This window comes from Hypanus sabinus, chromosome 6 (assembly GCF_030144855.1).
Source record: "Hypanus sabinus isolate sHypSab1 chromosome 6, sHypSab1.hap1, whole genome shotgun sequence".
Taxonomy (NCBI): Eukaryota; Metazoa; Chordata; class Chondrichthyes; order Myliobatiformes; family Dasyatidae; genus Hypanus; species Hypanus sabinus.
In genome coordinates, this window is record NC_082711.1 from 12,267,832 (window position 1) to 12,289,014 (window position 21,183).

At 43.0% G+C, this 21,183-nt stretch overlaps 1 protein-coding gene across 3 annotated transcripts in view; it reads left to right on the forward strand.

The window, feature by feature from the left end:
• mindy4 (MINDY lysine 48 deubiquitinase 4) overlaps window positions 1-21,183 on the forward strand; it is a 331,295-nt gene that overhangs the window by 12,514 nt on the left and 297,598 nt on the right. For all 3 annotated transcript variants that reach the window (XM_059971726.1, XM_059971727.1, XM_059971728.1), the window contains exons 2-3: window positions 12,640-12,759; window positions 13,622-13,854. In XM_059971726.1, coding sequence (XP_059827709.1) covers window positions 12,640-12,759; window positions 13,622-13,854 — 353 coding nt within the window. The remainder of the gene's footprint in view (window positions 1-12,639; window positions 12,760-13,621; window positions 13,855-21,183) is intronic.

Below are 21,183 nucleotides of genomic sequence, written 5' to 3' on the forward strand. Positions count from 1 at the left end.
TGGAAAGTGAATTGATTGGCTGCATTACGATCTGAAATGGGAACACCAGATGCCCTTGAACAGAAAATCCTACAAATTATAGTGGACTCAGACCAATGGCTCTATTTCATTGGGTGTTTGGAGAGATTTGGTGTGTCATCGAAAACGCTCAAATTTCTGCAGATGTACCATCACCTTCTCATATGGGGGAGGGGCTACTACACAGGATCAAAAGAAGCTATACAGAGTTGTAAAATTAGCCAGCTCCGGCATGGGTAGAAGCTTCCATAGCATCCAGGACATCTTCAAAGAGTGGTGCCTCAGCAGGGTCCATCATTAAGGACCACATCCTCCCACGATATGCCCTCTTCTCATTGTTGTCATCAAGAAGGAGGTACATGTAAATATGTCTATACATAAATGTATATATGTATTTACTGTAACTCATTTGTTTTTAATGTATCATGTATTGCATTGTAATGCTGTCACAAAGTTAAATTTCATGACATATGCCAATCATATTGAATTTGATTCTGGTTCAGTACATAATGGGTAGAGCCCGCCCAACCTTTGAGCACATCTACATGAAACTGTGTTGTAGGAAAGTAGCATCTAACATTAAAGCTTCTTATCACCCAGGCCTTTCTCTTTTCTTGCTGCTGTCATCAGGCAGAAGGCACAAATGTCTCAGGACTTGCAGCATCAGGTTCAAGTCAGTTACAGCTCATAAGGTATAGGAGCAGAATTAAGCCATTCGGCCCTTCGAGTTTGCTCCACTATTTCACCTTGGCTGTTCGAATTTTCCCCTCAGCCCCAATCTCCTGTTTTCTCCCCATATTCCTTCATGCCTTGACCAATCAAGAATCTATCAACCTCTGCCTTAAAAATATGTAAGACTGCACAGCTGCCTGTGGCAAAGAATTCCACAGGTTCACCACTCTCTGGTAAAGAAATTCCTTCTCATCTCCATTCTAAAAAGACGCCCCTCTATTCTGAGTCTGTGTCCTCTGGCCTTAGGCTCTCCCATCATTGGTAGCATCCTTTCCACATCCACTCTATGAAGGCCTTTCACCATTCGATAGGTTTCAATGAGATTACCCCTCATTCTTAAGTCTGGTGAATACAGGCCCAGATCCATCAGACACTCTTCATATGACAAGCCATTCAATCCTGGAATCATTTTCGTAAACCTCCTTTGAAACCCCTCTCGTTTCAGCACATCCTTTCTAAGATAAGGGGCCCCAAACTGCTCATAATACTCCAAATGAGACCTCACCAGTGCTTTATAAAGTCTCAACACCACACCCTTGATTTTGTATTCAATTCCTCTTGAAACGAATGCTAGCATTGCATTTGCCTTCCTCACCACAGACTCAACCTGCAAATCATTCTTTAGGGAATCCTGAACAAGGATTCCTAAGTCCTCTTGCACTTGTTTTTCATATTTTCTCTCCATTTTGAAAATAGTCTACCCTTCATTTTTTTCAACCAAAGTGCATGACCATACACTTCCCGACAGAATCATTCACCTTTTTGACCATTCTCCTAACCTGTCCTTCTGTAGCCTCTCTATTTCCTTAAAACTACCTGCACCTTCACCAATCTTCATATCGTCTTCAAATTTTGCAACAAAGCCGTCAATTCTTCCATCATCCAAATCATTGATGTAAAAATGTATAATGTAAATGTATAATGTAAAAAAAACTTGGTCCCAACACAGAAGCCTGTGGAACACCACTGGTCACTGGCTAGCAGCCAGACAGAAAAGGCTTCCTTTATTCCTACTGTTTACCTCCTGCCAACCAGTTACTGCTTTAACAATGCTAGAGTATTTCCTGTCACACCGTGGACTCTTAGCTTGTTAAGCAGCCTCGTGTGGCACCACCTGAAAATCCTAGCCAGTCATAAACCTCCTTTGAACCCTGTCCAGTTTCAGTACATCTTTCTAAGATAAAGGACCCAAACCTGCTCCAACCCTGTGTCACCTCTTTCTTATGATTTGATTTCATTTTCTTACCAACAGCAATGCTGCCCCCACTGCCTTCCTGCCTATATGTTCAATACAACGTGAATCCTTGGACATTAAGCTCCCAGCTATAACCTTCTTTCAGCCATGATTCAGTGATGCCTACAACATCATATATATCAATTTGCAACTGTACTACAACAAGCTCATTTACCTTATTCTGTATACTGTGTGCATTCAAATATAAAACCTTCAGTCCTGTATTCACCCTTACTGATTTTGTCCACCTTTTATGTTGTAACTCATCCTGTTGACTGCAATTTTGCCCTATCAATAGCGTCTCTTCACTACACATTGCCTCTGTTGTAAAGCAGCTACCTCATCGTCAGCACTATTTTCTGCCTTTCCTATGATACTTGTTGCTTTGAAATATCTGCAGCTCAGGGCACTAGATGCACCATGCTCAATTCTTTGACTTGTAACTTTGTCTGAGGTCTTACTGACATCTGTCTCCACAGCTTCTCCCCTGACTGCTCTGGCACTCTGGTTACCATCACCCTGCAATTATAGTTTAAACCCTACCATACAGTATTAACAAACATTCAGATTCAGTTTATTGTCATTTAAAAACCACAAGTGCAACACAGTTAAAAAATGAGACAACGTTCCTCCAGGATGATAATCAACAGAGCACATGACAAAATAGACTACACCAGAAAATCCACATAACATTTGGCAATCCCCAATCCAGAGTCCGGAGAGGCTGCTGCCTATTAATACCACGCTACTATCTCAGTGAGTTTTCCGGAAAGGAGCTCCAAATCCACCAGACAAACAAGACCAAACACTAAAGCTACAAGACCTGCACAAAACCGCATAGTTACAACAAATAGTTACAACAGTGCAAACAATACCATAATTTGATTAAAAAAAACCGACCATGGGCACGGTAAAAATAGTCCAAAAATGTTAAAAGACTACAAGTTTGAAAGAAACCACCACACAGTTTCCACGAGTCCTCAAGGTCCTGATAGACTCGTATTCCCATGCGGTGGCAGAAGGAAATATCCCCGCTGTGGACTTCCATGGCGCTGCCCGACTCAGCCTCGCAGACGCAGCACACAATGAAAGCTCCGTCGAACCCAGCCTCGCAGACACAGCACACACTGAAAGCGACCTGACCGTAGCGGGCTCCGACCATCCCCTCCGGCACAGCTTCTCCGAGCACCATCCTCTGCTGAGCGTATTCAGACGTCCCTGCCAACGGCCACCGGCAATGTGACCCCGAGGACTGGGGGCCTGTTCTTCTCAGAAGAGATCTGGACCGCACAGCAGAGGGCCTTCCTTGAGATTTCCAGATGTTCCTCTGTGCTCCCACGTCCGTTTTTCATTAGATTAAGATTGCGCACGGCACCCGGCTTAACAAATAACATATCAGCTCCGGAGCAGCCGCTGCAAGCTGCATCATGGAGCCATTTTGATCCACTAGGATATTAGTCTCTCTCCAGTTATGATGCAAACTCTCCTTTCTGTACAGGTTCCACCTTCCCTGGAAGAGAGCTCAATGATCCTAAAATAATATACCACCTTAACCATTAACTCCTTAGTCATGTATTTAACTGTATAATCTTCAGAGTTCTGGCCTCAGTAGCATTTGGCATTGGTAGCAATCCTGTGATCACAACCCTGAAGGTCTGTGGTGCCCTTTAACTTAGCACCTAACTCCCTGAATTCTTTATGCAGAACCTTGTCACTCGTCCTACCCATGTCATGACTTCTGGCTGTTCACCCACCACTTAAGAATTCTGAGGATTTGATTTGAGGTATCCCTGGGCCCTGGCACCCAGTTTACAGTATACCATCCGGGAATCTTGTTCTTGCCCACAGAACCTCCTGTCCTTCCCCCTAACTAACAAGTCCCTTCCTACTTCTCTACCTTTCCCTTCTGAATCAGAGGTCAGACTGGGTGCCAGAGACTTTTCCTTTGTTAGGTCATCCCCCTCCAAAGTGGTATACCTGTTGTTGAGGGGGATAGCTGCAGATGCACTCTGCACTGGCTCCTTGACCATTTTCCCCTTCTTGGCTGTCACCCAGTCTGTGTCCTGCACCTTGAGTGTAACTACCTCTCTATATGTCCCATCTATTACAGCCTCAGCCTCCCAAAAGATCTGGAATTCTTGCAGTTGTAGTTATACCCCTCAACCGTCAGGCTCTTGAACAAAAGATAATTACACTCATCTATTGAGATTTTGCCAGAATGAATGTTCTCACTTTCAGGACTCTTTATCTTTTTACATGCTCTCATTATTTACCTCTATTTATTTCTATTTGCATTTGCACAGTTTGTTTTCTTCTATGCTCTTGCTCTTTCATTGATCCTGTTAATAGGTGCTATTTTATAGATTTGCTGAGCATGTCTGCAGGAAAAAGAATATCGTGCTTGTATGTGGTGACGTGTATATACTGAGATAAATGTTGCTTTGGACTTTATAAAGTCTGTGACGACTGTGGCATATTCATTCAGATCCTCTGAGTCCTTGAATATGGTGCAGTCCACTGACCTGATGCAATCCAGTAGAAGCTTTTCTGCTTCTGGCAACCACCTCGTTTTCCCTGCCTCTGGTGTCTTACTCTTTAGCTCTCTGTGTGTAGGTAGGAAGAGGACAGTCAGTTGATACTGAAATGTGGTCTAGGGATGGAATAGTCAGCGTATCTGATTGTAGTGTAATAGTGGCCGAATATATTGGGACCCCTGGTGGTATGTGTAGCTGTAGGTGATATGGTGATGATAATTGTTTAGATATTTCTTCAAGGAAGCCTGAATTAAATTGAGGTAGGCTGTTTCTGGTATGCTAATTGAGGTACTCAAAAATACATCGAGTGCTTTCTTATCCTATGCCTTTGGTGGCATGAAAACTAGATTCAGGATCACGGAGAAAAACCTCAATTAAGTAGAACAGACAGCACTGAATTGTTAGATGTTTCAGGTCAGGAGACAAGAGTACGACAAGACCACTATGTTCAAGCACCATGAAGAGTTTATTGTGAAACATAGACACTGACCTCCTGCTTTCTCCAAATCAGCAGCTTGGTCCATCTGTGAATTGAGAATACTTCAGGCCAAACCAGCATATCTGGAAAGAAAATGTGAATGTTGGCTTTAAATACGTGCCAATGAATTCCACAGATTCACCACCCTGCGGCTAAAGAAATTCCTCTTCATCTCTTTTCCATAGGATTGTCCTATTTTGAGGCTGTGCCCTCTATTCTTAGACTCGCCCACTACAGGAAGCATCCGCTCTGCATTTGCTGTATCTAGGCCTTTTAATATTCAATAGATTTCAGTGAGAACCCAACCCACCCCCCCCCCCACCCCATTCTTCTGACCTCCAGCAAGTAATGGCCAAGAGCCATCAAACGCTTTTCATATGTCAACTCTTTCATTCCCGGGTCATTCTCATGCACCTCCTTGGGACCCTCTCCAATGTCAGCACATCTTTAACAAGAGAAAATTTGCAGATGTTGGAAATCAAAGTAATACATACGAAATGCTTGAGGAACAGCAAGCCAGGCAGCATCTATAGAAAAGAGTAAATAGTTGATGTTTTGGGCCAAGACCCTTCATCAGGACTGGAAAAAAAAGAGATGAGAGATCAGAATAAGAAGGTGGGTGGGAAAGGAGGAAGAGGTACAAAGTGTTAGGTGAGTAAAGAGCTGGATAGATGATTGGTGAAAGAGATAAAGGGCTGGAGAAGGGGGGATCTGATAGGTGAGGTCAGAAGGACATAGAAGAAAGGGAAGGAGGAGGAGCACCAGAGGACAGGTAAGGAGATGAGGTGAGAGAGGGAAATGGAAATGGTGAAGGAAAGATGGTGGTCGTTACCGGAAGTTCAAGAAATTGATGTTCATGCCATCTGCTTGGAGGCTACCCTGACGGAATATAAGGTGTTGTTCCTCCTTCCTGAGTACCGTGGACTGACATGTTGGAATGAGAAATAGAATTGAAATGGGTGGCCACTGAAAGATCCTGAGTTTTCTGGCGAATGGAGGGTAGGTGCTCGGTGAAGCAGCCTCCCAATTTACATCAAGTCTCACTGATATACAGGAGTCCACACCAGGAGCACTGGATACAGTAGATGACCCCAAAAGAGTCTCAGGTAAAGTGTCAATAGACATAGAAACATAGAAAACCTACAGCACAATACAGGCCCTTCGGCCCACAATGCTATGCCAAATATGTACATACTTGAGAAATGACCCTGGGTTACCCATAACCATCTCTTTTTCTAAGCTCCATGTACCTATTCAGGAGCCTCTTAAAAGACCCTATAGTATCTGCCTCCACCACCGTCGCCGGCAGCCCATTCCATGCACTCACAACTCTCTGCACTAAAAAAAAACTTGCCCCTGATATCCCCTCTGTACCTACTTCCAAGCACCTTAAAACGATGTCCTGTCATGTTAGCCATTTCAGCCCTGGGGAAAAGCCTCTGATTCTCCACACAAACAATGCCTCTCATCATCTTATATACCTCTATCAGTGTCGCCTCACCTGGAAAGACTGTTTAGGGCCCTGAATGGCAGTGAAGGAAGGGATGTAGGTGTGACACTTGTTCTGCTTGCAAGGGTAAGTGCCAGGCTGGAGATCAATGAGGAGGGATGAGTGGACAAGGGTGTTGCATGGGGAGCCATCCCTGTGGAGAGTGGGGGAGGGAAAGATGTGCTTCGTGGGAAGATCCTGTTGCAGGTGGCAGAAATTAACAGGGAATTACGTGCTAGATGTGGAGGCTGGTGGGGTGGTAGCTGAGGAGAACCTCATCCCTGGTTAGGCAGCGGGAGGATGAGTTAAGGATGGTGTGAAATGGAATAGATGAGGTGAGGGCAGTGCTGATGGTGGAGGAAGGAAAGCCCATTTCTTTGAAGTAGGGGGACATTTCCTTTGTTCTGGAATGAAAAGCCTTATCCTGAGAGCAGATGCAGTGGAGACAGAGGAATTGAGAGAAGGGGATGACATGTTTACAAGCAACAGTGTAGTCCTGGTAGCTGTGAGAGTCAGTGGGTTTATAATAGACATCAATAGATAAGATGTCTCCAAAGACAGAGACTTCAAAAAAAAAGGGGGGGGGGTGTCAGAAATGGACTATGTAAATTTGAGGGCAGTGTGGAAGTTGGAGATAAAGTAAATGAAGTCAGCGAGCTCAGCATGGGTGCAGGAAGCAGCACCAATGCAGTCATCGATGTAGCATGGGAAAAGTTAAGTGATACTGGTTTAGGCTTGGAATTCAGTCTGTTCCACATAGCTGACAAAAAGGCAGGCATATCTGGGACCCATGTGAGCACACACGTCTACACTTTTTGTTTGAAGGAAGTGGGAGGAGCCAAAGGAAAAATTATTGAGAGTGAGGACCAGTTCCACCAGTGGAGAAGAGTGGTGATGGAAGAGAACTGGTAGGGTCTGGTGTGCCTTGAGGTATATAGGGACTGGACTTCCATAATGAAAATGACACAATCAAGGACAGGGAACTTGAAATCATTGAAAAGATCAAGAATGTGTGAAGTGTCACAGATGTAGGTGCTGAAGTGACTGAACTGGGGGGAAAGAACAGAGTCAAGGTATGCAGATGTAAGTTTGGTGAGGCAGGAACAAGCAGAAACAATGGGTCTACCTGAACAGGCAGGTTTTTGGATCTTGAAAAGGAGTTTGAAAAAGGCAGTGCGGGATAAGGGAACTATGAGGGTGGTGGCAGTGGATGGGAAATCCCCAGTTAGTGATGGTGTTCGTGAGAATGGCCTGGTGCACCTTAGTGGGTCCTGTTCAAGGAGTAGGTAAGAGGAGATATCTTGAGAGTTGTCAGCAGGTCTTGTCAAGGTAGAGGTCAGTCTGCCAGACTACTACAACACCCACTTTATCTGTGGGTTGGATGCTGGGGTTAGGATTAGTGCAGAGAGAGCAGAGCTCAGTGTGCTCAGAAGGAGTGTGGTTAAAATTGGAGAGAGGAATAGTAAAGTCGAGAGGGTTGATATGTCTTGTTGGCAGCTGGTAATAAAGCAATCCAGAGCAGGCAGAAGATCAGAACAGCATGTCCAGGAAAAGGAGAAGGGTTGAAGACAGAAGAAGGGGTCATCGGTGGGGGCTGGACAGTCTTTGCTAAAGAATTCGGCACGGAGCGACAGAAGAAGAGCTGAACATCATGGTGGGCACAGAACTCACTGAGGTGTAGGTGCAGGGGACAAAGGTGAGCCCTTACTGAGTACTTTTCTTAGATAAGAGGCCCAATATCTTATTGAAACAAAAACTTTTGAGGCTTGTTAGGGTAGATGTGGAGCCTTCATGTTTGAGGTGACTAAAACCAGAGTCGTAGTCTCAAAATAAGTGGTTAACTATTCACAACAGAAGTAAGAAGAAAAGACTGATATTTTCAGATGCTAAGTGTATCAAAGGACTGTTGGATTAGACAATATAATTATTATTTTCCTTGTAGTTTAACTTTCTTATGCTTGTTTGTATTTTTATGTAATCTCCAACAGGATATAAGGCTTGTGTTAAAGGGTGGTCCTGAGGTAAAAGATCACCATTGATCTTTTTATATACTGTAGGTCACCTTGCCCCTCCATTCACTGTCCTGATACAGGGTTTCAACCTGAAATATGTAGTTATTTTCCTCCCATAGTTGTTGCTTGACCTGTCGAGCTCTTCCAGCAGCATGTTGCTGCAGGATTCAGCATCGGCAGTTTCTTCTGTCCCCTCACCATTGTTGGTAATGGATTCCTAAACAGGCACAAGGGCAGTGTGACCTGCTATTTATATTTATAATCTTTTGTGATTCTTTCAGAAGCAATGAACAGTAGATAATGGAGATATTAAAGAAAAAGGAACACTGGAAGTATTCAGCAGATGTCCAGAGAGTCAGTTGATCATAGAAGGTCAGATGCAGGTCATTGTCTTGGGTCATCATCTCTGTTTCTCCCTCTCCATAGATTTGCCTGGCCTGAATACTTTCTGATCTTTTGAAATACCTTTCGTGTTTATTTTCCTGAGCATGTGGACACTTGGTATAGTTTCAGGAAATAGGCTTACAGCCAAATGTTATTCAATTGTATAGGATTCCCTGAAGAATGATGAGGATAGATCTGGACATGGTAGTACAGACCCAGTACAAATAAGCTTCCATTTGGTGCGACTCTGAGGTTCTGGTAATGTTAGGCTTTTAATACGTGCAGAGCATTGATCTTAGATGGTAGCCTTGGATCAGTGGCTGAGAGTATAAAAACAAACTAGGTGTGAAATAGGAAGGAGTTGTATTCCAATTGAGCTATAACTTTGAGGAACAGAATGATGATGTTATAGTAGGTGGTCATTTGGCCTATCAAATCAATTCTGTTTTTCTGTCGAGCAACATAGTAATTTCCATTCTTACGCTCTATCCATGTAAAGAAAAAAATAAGACCTTTTATGCTTTAATGCAGATTCTTGATTTTTACAGTGTTGAGATGTGCCAATATGCTTTTATATATTAAAGGCACAAAGTACAGGTGTCCCCTGCTTTATGAATGTTTGCTTTACGCCACTTCGCTTTTACAAAAGACCTACATTAGTAATCTGTTTTCACATTACAAATAGGATTTTTGCTTTTACAAAAATTTTTCCCATATAAACTAATGGTTCTTTGCTTTATGCCATTTCAGCTTAAGCAAGGTTTCATAGGAATGCTCTACCTTTGTAAAGGAGGGGGGAGCACCTGTATCTGACTAATAGTGGATAGTAAAAGGCCAAAAGAGAGGAAGAAAGTTAGAATTATCTACAAGAGAAAAAGTATAAACCAAACCAATGGAGCCAGTGGCTGACAAGTCCTCTGAATCAAATTGACTTTATTACTTACATCCTTCACATACATGTGGAGTAAAAATCTTTACGTTACATCTCCGTCTTAACATGCATTGTGCAATTTGTAATAAATAGTATGTATAACATGACAGTCAATCTAACATGGAAATACAGTTGTATCAGTGTGAATTAATCAGTCGAATATCCTGGAGGAAGAAGCTGTCCCAGAGCCTGTTGGTCCTGGCTTTTATGCTGTGGTACTGTTTCCCGGATGGTAGGAGCTGGAGCAATTTGTTTTTTGGGGTGACTTCAGGCCCTTTTTATGCACCTGTCTCTGTAAGTATCCTTAATAGTGGGAAGTTCACATCTGCAGATGCACTGTGTTATCTGCACCACTCTCTGCAGCATCCTGCAATTGAGGGAGGTACAGTTCCCATACCAGGCAGTGATGCAGCCAGTCAAGATGCTCTCAATCGTGCCCCTGTAGAAAGTACTTAGGATTTGGGGACCCATAGCAAACTCCTGCAACTGTCTGAGGTAAAGGTGACGTTGTTGTGCTTTCACCACACAACCGGTATGTACGGACCACGTGAGATCCTTGGTGAAGTGTATGCCGAGGAATCTAAAGGTGTTCACCCTCTTGACCCTAAATCCATTGATGTCAATAGGGATTGGCCTGTCTCCATTCCTCCTGTAGTCCACAACCAGCTCCTTTGTTTATGCAACATTGAGTGAGAGGTTGTTTTCTTGACACCACTGTGTTAGGTTGATAACTTCTTCTCCGTAGGCTACCTCATTATTATTTGAGATAAGGCCAATCAATGTACTATCAGCAAGTTCTGGAAACTTCCACTATAGGGAACATCCTCTCCACATCCACCCTATCTAGTCCTTTCAGCATTCGGTAGGTTTCAAATCTCCCCACATTCTTCTAAGTTCCAGTGAGTACAGGCCCAAAGCTGCCAAACACTCCTCATGTTAACCCGTTCATTCCTCGAATCATTCTTGTGAACCTCAAGTCCATTGACACGAAGCCCAGAGCAAACCCATGGCGACTGCCTCAATTCATCACAGAGCATATCGTCGCAGAGGTGAAGGAGGAAGAAAAAAGAATATCTGGGATGAGTGGTGTCTTCTGCTTTACTGAGGCAGTAAGAAGTGTAGATGGAATTCATGGAGAAGAAGCTAGCTTATGTGATGCATGTGCTGTGTTTTCATGTGTCTCATCAATGTTTGGATAGGTATGTGGATGGTAGGGGTAATATAGCCTGTTTATGTGTTGTAGTTTTCTGTGACTCTATGACCATTACTGATCAATACTGTTAATGTTTGTAGGGACATACCAAATTTCTTTAGCCTCCTGAGGAAGTAGAGATGTTGGTGAGCTTTCTTGGCTGAGGAGGGAATAACAGCTCGTTTAGAAAATCAAAAGCGGATCTAGGAGAGCCAGCTTAATCGTGTTTGACAAATTTGCATATTTCTTTAAGAAGTAGAAGTAGGCCAATTTGACCGCTCAATCCTGTAATCAACTGAGTGGAAAACAAAATCTGTTAAACATGATATTCTGCAGATGCTGGAAATCCAGAGTATAAAACACACAAAATGCTGCAGGAACTCTGGGTCAGGGGGCATCTGTGGAATTGATTAAACAGTAAACGTTTCATTATGAGACCTTTCACTGGGATGATGACAAATCAGGAATGTGCAACCGTTCACTAGCTTTGATCTGGGCAGCACTAGCAATTCTCAAGCACCATCCAGGACAAAGCATCCTGCTTGATTAGTAGCATTCACCAACCTTGGTTTGTTCCCTCCACCGCTGGTGTCCAGTCTGTACAGAATCAGAAATATGCCAAGGTTTCTTCAACAGCGCTTCCAAATCTGTGGACTTCTTTATGGAGAAGGATAAAGGTAGCAAGCACGTGGACACCAATACCTCCTATTGGTTTCCTGCCAAGCTGCAGGTCTATGACTTGGAAGTATTTTATTGGTCTTTCATTCCTTCTGGTTCTAAATCCTGGAATTCCCTCCCTATCAGTAGGCAAAATGAACATAGAACATAGAATAGTACAACCATATAAAGGGCCTTCAGCCCATCATGTCCCTACATTTTAACCTACTCTAAGACCAATCTAATACTTCTCCCCCACATACAGTCCATTTTCTTTCATTTACGTGCCTAATAGAATCTTGAATTTTTCTAATGTATCTACCCCTACCATCATGCCTGCAAGTGCATTCCACACACCCACCACTCTCTGCATAAAAACCTGTGTGACATTTCCCCCCCCCCACCCCACCCCACCCAAACTTTCTTATTATCACCTTAAAATTATATTCCTTCATATTAGTTGTTATCAACTTGGGAAAATATTTTCAGCTGTCCATTCTAACTACGCCTCTTATATACCTTTATCAGCTCTCATCCTCCTTCACTCCAAAAAGAAAGCCCTAGCTTGCTCAGCCTTTCTTCATTAGACAGGATCTCTAATCCAGGTAAATCTCCTCTGCACCCTCTGTCTGAATGATTAAAGAAGGCAACTCACCACCACTTTCTCAAGGGTACTGTTTGATACCTAGATCCTTGGAATGAATGTAATAAAAACAATGGCTTCAGAGGTATGGCAGTACATGTATCAACAGAGATAGGAGTCTGGAGTTTGAAATTTGAGCCTTTGTGTTTTGTATCAAGTTTAGTTGCCATATAAACTATAACATGCAAGGTAATGTGAGTGTCAAAGTTTGCAAATGAAAGGTTTGTCTGGTCCCTTGATGATGCATGTCATTAATAATTGTACAACTGAGATGCAGCATGACAGGTAAGAAGTGCTTCAACTACTGAATCACAATAAACCTTCCACCTCCCCAGGGTTTAAAGAAGACGATCTCTGCCATGGACCAGGAGCTTCCACGCTCAGAGGGCAGCATTAACACGCGAAATGAGCTCAAGAAAGTACTGCACCTCGACTCTCTATACAAACAGAACAAGGTGAATGAGAATTGCACTTCATTGACTGAATGATGGGAACTGGAATGAATGTCAAAGCCAGTGTAATCAGCAGTTGCTTAATTCATACCTTCACCTTGGCAATATGTTACTGTGTTGCTGTTTTCCTTGCCAGACTATTTTAGCCATCAACTGGAGTACGCTCACTCTTCCACTTCATTGATTGAAGGCATGTGTACCTGTTTTATCACTTCCAGAGAGTTATGGGTTTGAAATTGGAATTGGTTTATTATTGTCACGTGCACCAAGATACAGTGAAAAGCTGCTTTTGCATATTATCCATATAGATCAAATCAGTACACAGAGCATTGAGACAGAACAAGGTAAAACAATAACAATGCAGACTAAAGTGTAACAGCTACAAAGAAATTACAGTGCAGGTAAACATTAAGGTGCAAGATCAGAATGAGGTGAATTGTGAGGTCAAGAGTCCAACATACTGAACTAAACCCAGTTTTATAACAGTGGGGTAGAAGCTGTTCTTGAGCCTGGTGGTACATGCTGTCAGGCTTTTGTATTTTTTACCCAAAGGGTGGGGGAGACGAGAGTTCTTTCTGTATATTAATGCTTCAGATGGTCCTGCCATTACTTTACTTTTACATTCAACCTACACTCCCAATTGTCTGGATTAAGCGTCATTTACTGTTCCTCTGCCCACAATTTCCAGCTAGTCTATATCTGCTAAATGCTTTTATAACCTTCCTTGCTACCCAAACTTTGACAGTTATTGTGCTATCTGCAATTTTAAGTTATCTGTAAGACATTATAACAATGGCCTAATAATTCTTAACACTTCAGCATTAGCCATTTGCTAATCATTGTATGTTTTTAAAATAATTTGCAGGCTCAAGTGGTGCCACTAAAGACAATGCTTGAAATAATCACCAAATACTTCTTGGATTCTTCTGAAAACACAAAGAATTTAGCGCGGGACAATTTTCGAACGCCAGCTATAGTAAATCAGCGAGCCCCAGCCGTACGCTTTGACAGTACCTTAGTCAACATCTACGACATCTCTGATGAAGAGAAAGGGGGGACCGTACCATTTCATGATCTGAATAAAATGGAGGCTTGCAGGTATTATGAGCATGGTTCTGATGTATGGCTGTTTCTTTTTCAGCTGTAAGTGCAGTTGTTGTCTACTTACTCTTTCCAGTCCAACCTTCATTTATAGTTGGCTGCTAGTATTCTGTGCTGATGGTTGACTCTGGTGTTGGTGGTGTTGAATCATTTTCAAGTGCACTAAAATGCTGCAGGAAATTGTCTGCAGCTGGATTTTTTTTTCCTTTAATGAAAAAAGGCTATTGGTTCTTTGAACTTCACAATTTCATGAAACATTTGCTCTTAGTTCATTTCTGCTCATTGTAATTGAAGCCGAAGGCCAACTTCTCACTGCAGTAATTCCTTACTGGGTTCACTCATTAGCTTTGCTAGTTAGTTTTTCTTCTTTTTGACAGAGCAAAACTCTGATTTTGGTGATAATATCAATGAGGACAGAATGCTGCCACTTGGTGAAAAGTGAATGTGCACTGGCTAATGTCCGGCCATCTGCTGGTAATCACTTGACTCTTGTACATGCTGATCATTGTCACCTGATTCTCTCTTCTTGATTTATTTTTTAGGCAGTGTGCCAGATGGTGTGTGCAGTAAGGAAAATGGGTAGATTCAATGCAGCTAGGGTTTTGCATGTATCAGTTAGAGCATCTTCAACGTGTTTACTGGGACTTGAATGTCTCTAGGAGGAATAAATAACTTTAGCCAAGGTGAAGAACCTCCTGATCTCCATCAGTCAGGAACACTGAATGTAGGATTGGGAGGTTATAGTGCAGTTCATGATTCAAGATTCAAGTTCACTTGTCACCTATACATTGAAAATGGAGTGAAATGCATTGTTTATGTTAACAATCAACACACACCTAAGCATGTGCACAAAGCAGCCTGTAAGTTTCGTCACACATTCCAACGCCAACATAGCATGCCCACAACACTTGGCAGAACACATGTACAGCAAAAAGCAAGCCCTATTACTCTCAGGCATTCACAATTCTTTAACCATAGGGCGGGCTGTTGTGCAAGTTGTCAATTTGGCTGCACCTGGAGTGTTGACAAATATGAGAAAATCTGCAGAAGCTGGAAATCTAAAGCAGCATGCACAAAATGCTGACTGAACTCAGCAGATCAGGCAGCATCTGTGGAAAAGAGTAAACAGTTACCAGTGTGGGCTGAGACACTTCATCATGACTAGAAAGGAAGGGGAAGAAGTCAGAATAAGAAGGTGGGGGGAGGTGAGGAAGAAGTACAAGTTGGCAGGTGAAACTTTGGCGGGGGGAAGGTTTGAAGTAAAGAGCTAGGAAGTTTATTGGTGAAAGAGATACAGGACTGGAGAAGGGAATCTGATAGAGGCTGGAAGGCTAAGGAAGAAAGGGAAGGGAGTGGAGCATCAGAGGAAGATGATGGGCAGATAAGGAGATCTGTTGAAAGAGGGAAACAAGAATGGGCATGTAAATTGCAGTCAGGATCATGGAAGAGAACTCTCCAGGCGAGTAGAACAGATGGCACTTAATCTTTGGATGTTTCGGGTCAGGAAAACACGGGTATAACAAGACCACTATGTCCGAGCAGCGCAAAGAGTTTATCGTGAAACAGACGACTACCACCTCTTGCTTTCTCCAAATCAGCAGTTTGGTCCATCGGTGAACTGAGTATTTTTCAGGCCAAACCACCCTATCTGGCAAGAACATATCAACCTTTGCTTTAAGTATGTGCCATTGAATTCCGTAGATTCACCACCCTTTGAGTAAAGAAATTCCTCCTTATCTCTGTTCCAAAGGATTGTCCCTCTATTTGAGGCTGTGCCCTCTGGTCTTAGATTCACCCACTGTCGGAGGCATCCACCCCACATTCACGGTGTCTAGGCCTTTTAACATTTGATCGGTTTGCATAGGCAGCCATCTCTTTGGAAACTGGGGGAGGGGTAGGGGGAAGGGAAAAGTATGCTTGGTGTGATCCCATTGGCGATGTTGGAAGTTATGGAGAATTATGTGCTGGATCTGAAGGTTTCTGGGGTGAGGAGAGGAACTGTGGCAGTGGGAAGGTGGGGTGAGAGCAGATGGAAGAGCTGTGGGTGAGGGCAGTTTCAGTGGAGGAGGAAGGGGAACCTTTTTCTTTGAACAAGGAGGACTTCTCAGTTGTCTGGAAGGAAAAGCCTCATCCTGAGAGCAGATACAGTGGAGGAGGAGGAATTGAGAAAAGGGAATGGCATTTTCACAAGTGACAGGGTGAAGAGGTATAGGCCAGATAGCTATGAGAGTCTGAGTTTATAAAAGATATCATTAGATAGACTGTCTCCGCAGATGGAGACAGGGAAAGGATAGAGGTGTCAGAACTGGACCAAGTAAATTTGAGGGCAGCTTGGAAAGTGGAGGCAAAGTTGATGGAGTTGACGAGTTAGCATGGATGCAGGAAGCAGCACCAGTACAGTCATCAATGTAGCATAGGAGCGATGCCAGTGTCAACGGGGAACGTGGACTGTTCCACATAGCTGACGAAAGGGCAGGCATAGCTTGGACCCTTGCAAGTGCCCATGGCTGCACCTGGGCTTTGAAGGAAGTCGAAAGAGCGGAAGGAGAAATTGTCGAGGGTGAGGACCAGCTCTGCCAGATGGAAGAAAGTGGAGGTGGAGGTGAACTGGTTGGGTCTGTTATCCAGAAAGAAGCGGAGAGCTTTAGGCCTCCTCCAATGGGGGATAGAAGTGTATTAGGGACTAGATCCATAGTGAAAATGAAACGATTTGGTCCAGAGAACTTAAGGTAATTGAAAAGATTGAGATCATGTGAGGTGTCATGGATATAGGTAAGGAGGGTCTGAATCAAGGGGTCAAAACAGAGTTGAGGTATGCAGACACGAGTTCAGAAGGGCAGGAATAGGCAGAAACAATGGATCCACCTGGAGTGTTGATATTGAGTAATGCAGCATGAAAAGAGGATCTTTAGCCCAACTGGCCCTTGTTGATGACAGCATCCTTTCTGCTAGTCCCAGTATCTGTGATTGGACCCCAAGCCCCCTCTCCATGTACTTAACCAAATGCCTTTTAAATGTTCCAATCATACTGCCTTAACGCTTCCTCTGGCAAATCATTACACTTACTTGCTACCTTCTGTGTAAATGAATTACCCTTCAAGTGTTTTTAAATCTTACCCCTTTATTTTGCATCTGTGCTCTCTAGCTTTGGACTCCCCAACCCTGAGGAAAAGTCTATGACCGTCTACCTTATAGCCTCCATGACTTTAGAAACTACTATGAGGTTACTCCCCTCATTCTTCTATACTCCAGGGAATGATTATCCAGTGTGGCCAACCTCTCCCTATAACTCAGACCCTTAAATCCAGGCACATCTTTGTCACCTTTTCTGTCTTGACAATGTATTTCCTGTACAGTGACCAAAGCTGTTAATGATACTTAAAATGTGGTCTCACCAATGACTTGTATAACTGCAACATAATATCCCTACTCCTAAACCTGACTCTATTTCTGCCACACTGGACACTCACCAGTATGGTTACCAAAGTAACTGCTCTACGTCAGATGCTTTAGCATCTATCTTGCATCTGGCCCTGACACATCTAGAAAACAAGGCCACTTATGAATGCTGTTTCTGGATTTCAATTTGCCACTCAATACTATTGTTCAACAGATCTTGGTGAACAAACTCTCACTTGATATAAATACACCACTATACAACTAAGTGTTGGACTCCTAACCAACAGAATTCGGATAGTCGGGATAGACAACTGCTCCCCCTGATCACCTTAAACATAAGTGTTCCCCCCCCCTCTGTGTGCTAAGCCCATTGCTATACATTCTGCTCACAAATAATTGCAAAGCCAAACACCTGAGTAATCACATTGTCAAGTTTGCCTACAATCATGAGAAGGCCCCCAGAGACAAGGTGGAAGAGCTCGAGGCCTGGTGCTAGGCAAATAACACCTTCCTCAAGTTCAGTAGGACAAAGGAGATGGTTATTAACTTCAAAAGTGCACATCTCACACAATCTCTCATGGTCTTAGAACACATTTTACATGTAACATCCTGGTTAAAATTTTACTGCTAATGTTGTAGGGCATTTCATTTAATGGTTTTCTGTAGAAGCTGTGTGTTCTGCTGTATTGTTTGGGTTACTGTTTAAAAATAAGGGGTTGTGAAGTTGATGCTCAGGAATGTAGTGTTGAAATTGGGAGAAAGTTCTAGTGAATGCTGATGGAGAGGATTTGTGACAGACACTGAGTGAGTTGAGGTCTTTTTGGCAGGAGGTGGAGAGAGAGAAGAAGCTTGAGAGAACTAGCCATAGGATTCCATCCAACTTTGAATGTGGATGGAGTCCATGAAATGAAATCCTACCAGTGATCAGTGAATAGGAATAGGTGCCATGAGTACATTGGACACATCAGCTTTTGGAAGATTTGAGCTCCAACCTGAGCACATTTAACTGTTTTAATTATGATGGGCCCTTTTGCTTTTTCTTTTTTCCCTTTCTTCTTTAATAACAGTTTGGTTAAGTTAGCATTCATAAATATACTTTATAATTGTATGCAGTGTATGGTCTGTTATTACTTGCTGATGGGTAGTAACGTGGAGGCAGAAGTTACACAGGTTGAGGGTCAAGTGAGTGCAACATCCCAACTTCGCAGGTTTGGTGGGACCTAAGTTGTATTGACTCTAGTCGTACGTAGTCTGAGGCTATGTCCAAACTAGACCGGATAATTTTGAAAACGCCGGTTTTGCATAAAAACCATAGGCGTCCACACCAAGGGTTTTTGAAAATACCTCTGTCCATATTAAAATGGGTAAATGGGTGAATTTCCTCCTACTGGGCATGCGCAGGACACATCTACAGAAAATAAGTGACGTGTTTGGTGTCGAATCTCACCGTGAAAGTCTGCATTTGTGCAGTTACAGACTAGAAAAACTTAAAAGGAAGTTGTCAAACGACGGACAGCTGTTGGCTCCCACGCAGGAGGACTTAAAACTTTAAAGAAAACGAATACTGGGACGTATGGAGGCAACTGACAGGGAGTTCACGGATGGTATGACCCAGCTGACGACGACGAACTGTTGGATTAATAAATCATTTTGTTAAATGTGTAAAACATGTCTGCATCAGTGTTATCTTGTATTTCCATACAATGTTACATTAGGCTGTTACACATCTATTGTCAGAGAAGTACTTGCATAAATAGGTAAACCACCTTCATACGAGCAAGGACAGAAAACAGGGCAAAGTGAGTATACTTATTTATTCAGTAAGTTATGGGTCAAAGTATTTGGTGAGTACATTTCTAACTCTTCTGGCTTCAGTCTCATTGCTGTCTGTTCTGAAATTGCTAGACTGTGTGTGTGTGGGGGGTTGCGTTCAGGAAAACAATGAAATGCTTCGGTTCCGGCACATCATGACAGCGTTTTAAAAAAATATCTGGTTACCCTGTCCACATTGCTCTGCCCAACTAGTGTTTTCAAATTTACACATTCCAGAGGGCGTTTTAGAAAAACTCCGTTTTGGGGTGGGGGGGGGGAGGAAAATGCCGTTTCAGTGTGGATGGAGGGTCAAAACGAGGAGAAAAAGCTTTGGTTACAGATTTATCTGGTCTAGTGTGGATATAGCGTGAAAAAGTGGTTTTCTCACTGCTGAGTTCAGTGGCTAATGAGCTGTGTCGGTAAGGATGTCAGGTAGTAAGGGGTTTCATATATAATTAAGAAAGCTCGCCAATGACTTTGTTTTCTGAGGAGGCTGAAGAGAGCTGGACTGTGCACAACAATACTTGCATTCTACAGATGCTTAGAGAGCATTCTAACAAGCTGCGTTACTGCATGGTACAGAAACTGCATTGTAGAGCATAGGAAGGCTCTACAACAGGTAATCAAAACTGCCCAACGCATCACTGGCACTAGCCTACCCAACATATACAGAAAGGTACTGGAAAAGGACCAGTAACATTATGAAGGATCCCACTCACCCTGCTCATGGACTGTTTGATCCACTCTCATCATGGAGGAAGCAATGTAGCATCCATGCCAGGACTACCAGACTCAAAAACAGTTACTTTCCCCGAGTCAGGCTGATTAATGCCTCCATGCACTAACCCATCCCACCACACCGCACTCTTCCCCATTCTCATCAGGTAGAAGATACAAAAGCTGAAAAGCATCTACCACCAGGCTCAAGAGCAATCTAACCTGCTGTTATAAAACAATTACATTCAGCGTAGAACAGTATAGCTCTGTACAGGCCCCATGATGTTATGGTGACCTTTTAACCTACTTGAAGATCAATCTATACATTCTCTCCACCATAGCCCTTCACTTTTCTGACATCCATATGCCTAAGAGTTTCTTTTAAGACCCTATGCACCTACCAATGTCTGTGTAAAAAGAAAACTTGCCTCTGATGTCCCATCTATACTTTTCTCCAATCACCTTAAAATTATGTCCTCTCTTATTAGCCATTTCTGCCCTGGAAAATGTCTCTAGCTATCTATTCAATCTGTGACTCTTATCATCTGGTACACCTCATCAAATCACCTCTCATCCTCCTTTGCTCAAAAGAGAAAAGCCCAGGCTTACTCAAACTTTCCTCATAAGCTGTGTTTTTGGATCAAGGTAGCATCCTGGTAAATTTCCTCTGCACCCTCTCTAAGGTCTCCATATTCTTGTTATAATGAGCGGACCAGAATTGAACACTGTATTCCAACTGTGGTCTAACTACCACTACTAATCCACCCTTCCACTTCCTCATTTATAAAATCTGAGTTCCAGAACAAAACCCTGCAGAACACCATTGGTCACTGAACCCAGGCAGAATACGCTACATCTGCAACCACCCTCTGCCTTCAATAGGCAAGCCAGTTCTGAATCCATGCAGCCAAATTTCCCTACATCTCATACCTCTCAACTTACTGTATCAGTTTGCTATGGAGTATTAAATGCCCATTGAACAGACCCTGAGAATATTAAGACCTCATAATCTGCCCACGTTATTGTCTGCCTGCACACCACTTTATCTGCAACTGTAACACTTTATTCTGCATCCCTTGTTGCATCCACCCATTACCTCCCAGCCTCTATCAGTATTTCCATTCTCTCCTACATTCACCTTTCACCTCGCCTTACCTGGATTTATTCATTGCTTGCTGGCTCTTGCTCCATCCCTTTTCACCTTTTCCTGCTGGCTATCTCTCCTCTATCTTCTTGTCCAGATAAAACATTGATTATCTATTTCCTTCCACAGATGCTGCCTTACCCACTGAGTTCCTCCTGCATCTTGGTTCTTGCTCCAGGTTCCAGCATCTGCAGTCCCTCATCCTCAGTGCCATTAACAAACCTCTCCACAAAAATATAGTCTTTCTGGCTAAT